Below are 8,887 nucleotides of genomic sequence, written 5' to 3' on the forward strand. Positions count from 1 at the left end.
TTGTCCGGCGAGCTGTAGGAGCATCCGATGTAAGTAAGTTCACCTGCTAGGTCTTACGTGGAACCCGCTCTTATTTAGGAAATTAAAACCTTGTGCTTTCAGAGACACCGTCGTTTTTGCGACCCCTGTTAGACAGAACTGTCACCAAGGGAGAAACAGCAGTCCTGCAGTGCATTGCTGGAGGGAGCCCGCCCCCTCGGCTGAACTGGACAAAAGATGACAGCCCTTTGGTGGTGACCGAGAGGCACTTTTTCGCAGCAGGCAATCAGCTGCTGATCATCGTGGACTCGGACGTCAGTGACGCGGGGAAATACACGTGCGAGATGTCCAATACCCTCGGTACTGAGAGAGGCAATGTTCGCCTCAGTGTGATCCCTACTCCGACCTGCGACTCCCCTCACATGACTGCCCCGTCGCTGGACGGTGACGGGTGGGCCACCGTGGGCGTGGTCATCATAGCCGTGGTTTGCTGTGTGGTGGGCACGTCCCTCGTATGGGTGGTCATTATATACCACACAAGGCGGAGGAACGAAGACTGCAGCATTACCAACACAGGTGTGTAAACACGGGCATGACTCAGAACGTAAGTCGTGTGTGTGCGTGTGTGTGTGTGTGTGTGTGTGTGTGTGTGTGTGTGTGGTTTCATAGACGTTCTCTTCTAGAACGCGTCTCCCAGTCTGAGTCCCTCTCAGGAGGTGGACTCATTCACTGCAAGCTGCAGGGATGTGGTCAGCTAAAAAAATGAAACCAGTCCGAAAGACTGAATTGCACAAAGGTGAATCCTTTTTATTAAATCCTCATCAGAATATCCTGGTGTCCGAGACAGAAAATCCAAGCAGAGTGAAATAGCCCTTCTCCAGGATGGGCTTAGGGAGGCAGGAGTCACCTGTGAGTCAGCTCATTCTCCAGCAGCCCTGCCCCATGATCTGTGTGCACATGTGTGCACGTGTGCACGCGGCATTTTGTATGTTATGAGGATAGACTGCTATTGATGAAACAGAGTGGTCAAGGCCCTGGGTTTGTGGTTTTGAGTCGTTTCCTACTTAACATGTCGTGTTGAAATTTGGGCAGGGCTGTATCTGCTGGGTAATGAAGTAAAAATTAACTAGGATAGTAGAGCTGAAAAGCCGTCACGGGCCATTCCTGGGTTTTCCGGAATAAATCTTCCCTGACCCATTGATGTTATAGAGACCAGAATGGCCTGTATTGTACTGCCCTCGCCAGCCATGGCAGGCACAACTGCTGATGAAATACTATTGTTCGGTTTACAGATGAGACCAACTTGCCCGCCGATATCCCTAGTTATTTATCATCTCAGGGGACATTAGCTGACAGGCAGGATGGGTACATCTCCTCGGAGAACGGAAGCCACCACCAGTTCGTCACTTCTTCGGGAGGTGGATTTTTCTTGCCACAACACGACAGTGCTGGTGAGTGTCTGAGATGTCTGCGATCACAGAAAGGGTCCTGGGTGACATAGTAATCTGCAGAAGGAATTGTTAACAGTGATGATGGCCTGGCCTGAGGTTACAAGCAAAGCTACAATCCCCCCACCCCCATCCCCATGCTCTCTGAGAGTGGACATAAAAGTTTTATTAAAGACTGGATGCTGTGGACGGACACACAGCAAGTGAATTTTCAGAGAAAGAGGACAACCTGCTCTGAGTAGGACTAGGGCCCTTTTATAGCTGCTCAGAGAGTAAATCTAAACAAGAAAGCGAAAGACTAACACAAGTAAGAAGCAGGACAAAGAAACTGAAGGAAGTAGTAGAAAATGGACAGACCTCCCATGCTCGGGGACTGGAAAAATCAATATTGAGGCAAATGGCTATACCATCAGGAGCAATCTACAGATTCGTGGCAATCCCCACAAAATTCCAATGCCTGTGGCCTGGAGAGATGGCTCAGCTGTTAAGAGCACTTACTGCTGCTCCGGAGGACTTTGGTTCGCTTCCCAGTGGCTCAGAACTGCCTCTAATTTCAGTTCCGGGGGGGGGGATCTGCTCTTTTATGTTTACACAGACACACACACACACACACACACACACACTCACATTATCCTTTCTTAAATTCTTGAAAAGCACCTTTTTTTTTTTTATGGTTAAAGAAGGTAGACAAATCGGTCAAATTTAGTTTCTCAGAGGACTGTCCTATTTCCTTTCCATCGTGATGTTCGTTGGTACTGAATGTCCTCAGTTGGCATCTCCTGCATGGTGTCCGAGGCCACTTAAAGACTACAGCAGCAAGCAGATGTCACCCCACTGTAGGTGCCTTATGTACCTGAGCCTAACAGCGGAGGAAGCGTGGTGTAGTCGCGTCTCCACCCATGCATTACTCCCTCCATGCACAGGGGGTTGCAACACTGCCCAGAGAGGTGGCTTAAAGGAACATACACATGCTTGGCACATGTCACCGACTCTGCTTTGACAAAGTGCTGCTGGCTTTTCTCAGCACCTTCTGTGTAGCACAGGCCTGTACTGAGTCTTTCTATTTGCTCTATGTTGGACTGTATGATTGGAAAGGAAGTGTGATTCCCCTCAGCTTTAGTTAGTCACTGGTGAGACAGATGCTCACAGGGCAGCTGGGGGTGGGACGACAGACAGACAGACAGACAGGCAGGCAGACAGGGAGACCAACTATGCAGACGTGCTTGGCAAGACAGTAAGAGCAGATACATAGACAAGGTCCAAGCATGAAGAGTGTGAAGATTGGCAAAGAGCAGAGATCCAACCCCAGTCAGGTAGTGAGGCTAATTGAGAACACGTGAATAAAACCATTTAAGGGACAGGCGGTGCTATAGAAATGGCTCAGAGCAGCTCCAGGGCCTCCAAACATTGCTGAGCTACAGTGTGCTTCTCTCTGAGACCACAGAGCGTCCATCCTTTGTTGCCATGGCAACTCCAGTAAGCTCCTGTCTGTGGTCCCCCTTCTAGTCCTCCCACTCCTTACCGACTGTTGTTTCATTCTGTTGTTTGAGTGAACTACCCTGAGATGGTTTTGTTTTGTTTTTGGCTCTTTGATGTAGGGCACTAAGAGCTGACTAACCAAATGTCAGTCCCTGGTTCTAGTCAGTTGTGACATTTTACAGGAAAGCAATAGTCCTGAGGATTTGAACCCTGGCTGTAGACACAGACCCATTTCCCTTAAAACTGGAATGGGGCTAGCCGCAAGGTTGACACACCTAACTCAATAGGGAATCGGGCCTCTGTCTGGATGCCTTGAACCGGTGGATCCTAACTCAAAGGACTTACAGTTCTGAACCAAGGGTAGCATCAGTAGGCTGTTGTGAGCCCAGATGCACAGGCCTCAGGAAGTTTGAAGAATTCCTGTGTTCGTGTGTGTCCACTTTCTCCTTCTTACCACATTCCAGCACAGTTTGCCTCTCTAAGTACAGGAAGTGCAGACTCAGAGAGACTGTTGACAACCGCTGGTTCAGTGACAGAGGCTTGTGTTTTAAAGGGACCTGCCATTTTGACGACAGCAGTGAAGCGGATGTGGAAGCGGCCCCTGATCCATTTCTCTGCCCATTTGTGAGCTCCTCAGGCCCTGTGTATCTGAAGGGGAATCTGTACGGCCCAGATCCATTTGAAGTGTATCTTCCAGGTATGGTTTACCTTGCTTGAACACAGCTGTTTCTCGGAAAGGCTTCTCGGCATGCTAACTCCGTCTCTTTTTTTGTTGTGGATCCCAACTTGAAAAGGTTGCAGTTCTGACCCGAGGATCGCTTTAATGGACCACTGTGAGTCGAGCTACACGAAGAAGGACTGCTTCTCATGTGCTCATCCCTCAGAGGAACCCTGTGAACGGAGCCTCAAGAGCATCCCGTGGCCACATTCTAGAAAGCTCATGAACTCCGCGTTCCAGAACGAGGGACCTGCGGTTCAGACTCTGCGTCTAAACAAGTCATCCGTGGATTTTAGTACAAGTCCGGAACCAGGATTGGCTACCTCAAGTAACTCTTTCATGGGTACGTTTATCGAGCTGGGAATTAACTCACTTCTCTGACTCAAACTCAGAGCGTTGGTCAATGGCTTCATTCCTCCCGATGCCACTGTGAGATCCCGTGAGCTATAAATCCTCCGAGTCTCTGAAGTGCCCTGGGGTGGGAATTGTGTGTGGTTATGTATTTCATCTGTACCTGAGCCTGGGAGCTTTCTGGATCATACTGTGTGTGGCATGGAGGAGACAAGACTTTGGAGAATGACTTAGGAGCTGAGCTTGTCAGCCCTGTGGAAAAAGTGGTTTTGGGTCCCGGCAGCCTGAGGGGTGGAGCCGTATACTCTGCATGGTTGTGGTTTCATATGTCTCGTGGCTTCTGACTGAACTCACAGTGCAGGCCGGGGAAAGCAACATCCTACCTAGCTTAGCTTCGGACAAGCAGGACGACCTTCAGCCGAGAGAGAAGGTCTGCGGTGCCTGTTGTGCAAGCCAGCACATCCAGACAGCAGCCAGCACCGTGGGTAGGGTGTGAATTTTTTGGTCTCATGTGTGGCAACCGTTGTGGGGAAGAACAGAGAGCTGATGCTCTTTTTATGGAGTGAAGCCATCAGGGAAAAACAAGCCTCAACCTGCCGTGGTGTGTTCTCGTGTTCTTGGTTTGTTTTTAAAGGAGAATTCCAGACCATTCTACTTGAGTGTTTACCCTTTGTCCCAGTATGATTATTTATGTACCTCCCTGAAGGGGAAGAAAATGAAGTATGTTTTGTAGATCTAGGGAAGGAATTTGAGTTAACTGGATGATGTTTTGCTGTAGTTGAAAGGGCGGGGCCAGAGTCTTGAGAGAGCGCCAATTGGATTCAGGCAGTACTGCTTCTTACTATGAGGTCCTCCTTCATGGAGAATCATGGGCTCACAATTCCTCAAGCAAGGGCTGTTCAGGGGCATTTTTCTGTCGACAGACTTCAGGAACTTCATTGTTGAGTGATTGACGTTCCTAGGGATCATGAGAAAGATGAAAATGGAAGCATTTATTTGATAGTTTTAAAAACATGGGTGTGCAGCTGAGCTGTGCTGTATTCTGTAAATAATCCCTTCACTGGGAGGACTTCACTGCATGGGGACTTATAGGGAAGCTTATTGTGTTAAAGGGAACATGCTTGTCCCTCTCAGGGTTCATTTCTCTGCTAGCAGAAGGACCCATGTGCTCATGGGGTCTCTTTTCTTTCAGGAACCTTCGGAAAACCTCTGAGGAGACCGCAACTGGATGCCTTGTCGAGCTTCGCACAACCACCAGACTGTCAGCCAAGGCCCTGTCACGGGAAATCACTTTCCCCACCAGAGCTGGACTCTGAGTCAGAAGATGAAAAAGAAAGGACAGATTTTCGGGAAGAAAATCACAGGTGTACTTATCAACAGATATTGCACACTTACAGGACTCCAGACCGACAGCCTTGTGATTCGGACACATAGACTGGAGGGGACCAAGGAAAAGTTTCCACATACTACCTCAGCTGGGCTTCTATTTAAAAGACACAGAATCCTATGTTTTTAAACAGACTTACAAAGTTTAAAAAGAAGAAAAAAAGATGCTTTATTTATATAGATGAACCAAAATTACAAAAACATTATAAAAATTTTATACCGGGAATAACTTTCATATAAAAAAAATGCATCCTTAAAAGTATTTTATAACTTTGTTTTATATGAAAATATCTTATGTAAATTAATGGTATGAATCCATGACTATTTTATGTATTTTTATAAAGCCAGATTCCTTTTTATTGAGTATGAGTACTGAAGCCTTTTCAATCTCATCCTACTCTTTTCTGAGTAGCGGTCACTTGCTCCCTTTGCTCCCTTTCTTCTATTCTGCACGTCACGTGACTAAAATGTGCCATTTGGTGCCATACCCCATTTTATACAATAATAGTTTCCAATGAATTTTAGACCTAACTCATTCAAATGATCACATCGCAAATGAATTAAAGTTACATTTAGCATATTAAAGGACAGCTGAAACAGCCCATCTAACCAGCCTCCCCAGATTGCTGTGCTGACAGACCGACATCCGGTGGTCCACCGCCAAGAGTCACCCACAGCCATCAGAAACATTATTTCTAACTTCACAAACAGAAAGATCTGCTGCTACAGTCTGGCCACTACTCTAGCTTAAGTGACTCCACAATCCATGCCTCCTTAATGAAGTTTATGCCCTGTGGGCCCCCTCAGGTCTATCACAGGAGCTTCCCATTCACCACGGCTTGTGTTATGGCTGTGGGGCTCTTTGGTGCCTGTCTCTGATGTGGAAAGGGATACTATGAAGATCAATCTCACCTGCAGTTGCTCTGGGAGGCTATCCCACTATGCTGAGCATACTGGTTAGCGACTTGGTTACTGGTCTTCTCGAGCAGTGGTGGGTGCACGGTAGCGATGTGGCTGGAGGGTACACAGTGTTTTGAAGGTACTCTGAAGTATTTTTTTTAATGAGGATAGCTTCCTAACTTTGTCATTTTGGCTCCTCTTGGTTGGAATTTAAGGTGCTGAACGTGTTACTCCAATACCTTAAGGTGTTAGTTTTAAATATTATTAAACATTACATGTCAAGCTCATGCCCACATGAATAAGCAGATTGTCAACACTGTATAGTATGGCTGCAAGCAACAGACTAGATAAACTTACTGCATTGAAAGACTCTTGGGATAAAACTGGGCATATGCTCTTGGGAGACACTTGTGTGTATGTGCCATTTAAAGAAAACATTCTGGCCTAAGATAAATTCTCATGACAGGAGTTAGTGTAGCATACTAAATTTAAAACAAAACCAAACCAAACCAAAAACGCTTGACCGGGTAGATTTCAGTCATTGCAGTTTTCTGGAAGTAAACTGAAAACAACCCCTGGAAAAGCAGAATCTTCTGCAAGGATGTGCTAGAGGTAAGGTTTTCCCTCGCCGTCTCCGTCTCTATTGAGAGCCAGGGGCCCAAAGCGGAGCCTAAGACAGGAAGTGTGAGATACTGCCAGTGACTAGGAAAAGTGATTTCCCATGCTTAGGCTGTATGAGAGTGTCAGATTTTCGAAATCTTACTGTGACTTCATCTGCATTGTCATCCCAAGTACTGCAAATGTGGGCTTCTTAATTGGGAACGCCTTTTTAAAGGAGCTATATTTTTCTAACTTTAGTACAAAAGTTTAAATCAGCACCTTTGGCTGAAACACGGGATTTGAGTGCCAGAAAGATGGCTCAGCCGTGAATGGTTTGATAGAGGCCCCAACTTCATTTCCTATCACCCGTATGTTGGCTCACGACGGTCTAACTCCAGGGCCAGGGAGTTCCGACCACCTCTGCTGGCACCAAATGCACACACAATGCGCAGACCTGCTTGTGGACAGACTCACATAAAATAAAAATAAATCCCCTAACAAAAGGAAACACTGGATTCATCAATGTGATTTTACCATACTGGGTGCCCAAAGTTGTGGATCAGATATAAATCATATCTGTCTATAAAAAAGTACAGAAATTCAACCTCTTTGACATCAGCAAGAAGAGTATTGTTATGGTTCATATATGCTTAGCCCAGGGAGTGGCACTATTAGAAGGTGTGATCTTGTTGGAGTAGTTGTGTCACTGTGGGTGTGGGCTCTAAGACCCTCATCCTAGCTGCCAGAAGTCAGTATTCTGCTAGCAGCCTTCAGATGAAAATGTAGAACTCTCAGCTCCTCCTGCACACTTCCTGCCTGGATGCTGCCATGCTCCTGCCTTGATAATGGACTGATTCTCTGAACCTGTAAGCCAGCCTCAATGAAATGTTGTCCTTATAAGAGTTGCCTTGGTCATGGTGTCCGTTCACAGCAGTAAACCCTAAGACAAGTAAGTATACACTGTGTTGATGCTTCCTATGAAATGGACAACTAATATGCAGGCATCGGATCCTTCTAAAACAAGGTAAGGGACAGGCAAACATCAATAACAAGTTAATTCGCTTGTTCTGCTCATGTAATGTTGAAGACTAAACAAATGTGTTCGCACTGAGCTACTACATCCTGACCTAAGATTTGGTTTATTTCTAAGTAAAATCCTTAACTTTCAGCCTAGCCTTCTTGTTTTCTGGTAGAAAATCCTCAACTCGTACAAACATATCTTAATTAGTGTTCACAGAACTGTAGTATTTTTCTTCATCCCACTGTGGACATTAGAGACATTTATTAGTCCTGACCTGTTTAAGATTTTGGAATCACTATTAGTGTAATGAACATCCATGGTGACATACACAGTGTAAAAACGTAAATCGTTTTTTCCTCTTTCCCAGCCCCTGCTCCCACAGTGACAACTCCGAGACTATTTATTTATTAATAAATGCCTAGGCTATTCCCTGACTAGCTCTTATTCTATGCCTTCCACGTGGGACTTCTTCTTCAGTCCCCGCCCAATTCTTCCCTTCCGGTTTCCTCTGCATCTCTCCCTGTGTCTCCTTTAAGTCTCACTATTTCCCAGAATCCTTTCACTTCCTGCCAGTGTCCCACTTCCTGTTTCCTGTCTCAGCTCATTGGCCGTCGCCTTTTCATAATTGACAGCTGATGCTTTTAAGAGAAACTAAGATATGGTTTTCAGTGCCTTCCTACAGACCTCACAAGTTGTTTCTCAGAGCTGGGTGGTCAGTGCCTTTTGAGTAGCGATAGAGAACACCAAGCGGCCTGGTTAGTCTCTGTACTGTCTTGGTAATGTGAGAGATAACAAGTAGCTAGTGTTAAACGGATGCGCTGTGATGCCGCATTTCAGAAGACTGAGAATGGAGGGTCGTTGCAGATTATTCCCTCTGTCTCTGACCTGATGAGATTGGTGCAATAGGACAATTTGGAACATGTATTTTAAGACAGCATGATATTAACACATTGAATACAAGCCCCATCCTTCCAAAACAAGATCAGTCTTCAAAGAGAGACCCAT

At 46.1% G+C, this 8,887-nt stretch overlaps 1 protein-coding gene across 1 annotated transcript in view; it reads left to right on the plus strand.

Annotated features, from left to right (window-relative positions):
- Lrig3 (leucine rich repeats and immunoglobulin like domains 3) overlaps positions 1-5,725 on the plus strand; it is a 50,801-nt gene extending 45,076 nt beyond the window's left edge. Inside the window, exons 15-19 of the mRNA XM_032913386.1 lie at positions 103-555; positions 1,272-1,430; positions 3,460-3,603; positions 3,701-3,967; positions 5,168-5,725. Of these exons, the coding sequence (XP_032769277.1) occupies positions 103-555; positions 1,272-1,430; positions 3,460-3,603; positions 3,701-3,967; positions 5,168-5,409 (1,265 nt within the window). The 3' untranslated portion in view covers positions 5,410-5,725. The remainder of the gene's footprint in view (positions 1-102; positions 556-1,271; positions 1,431-3,459; positions 3,604-3,700; positions 3,968-5,167) is intronic.
- Positions 5,726-8,887: the final 3,162 nt, after the last annotated feature.

Source organism: Rattus rattus, chromosome 1 (genome assembly GCF_011064425.1).
Source record: "Rattus rattus isolate New Zealand chromosome 1, Rrattus_CSIRO_v1, whole genome shotgun sequence".
Classification (NCBI taxonomy): domain Eukaryota; kingdom Metazoa; phylum Chordata; class Mammalia; order Rodentia; family Muridae; genus Rattus; species Rattus rattus.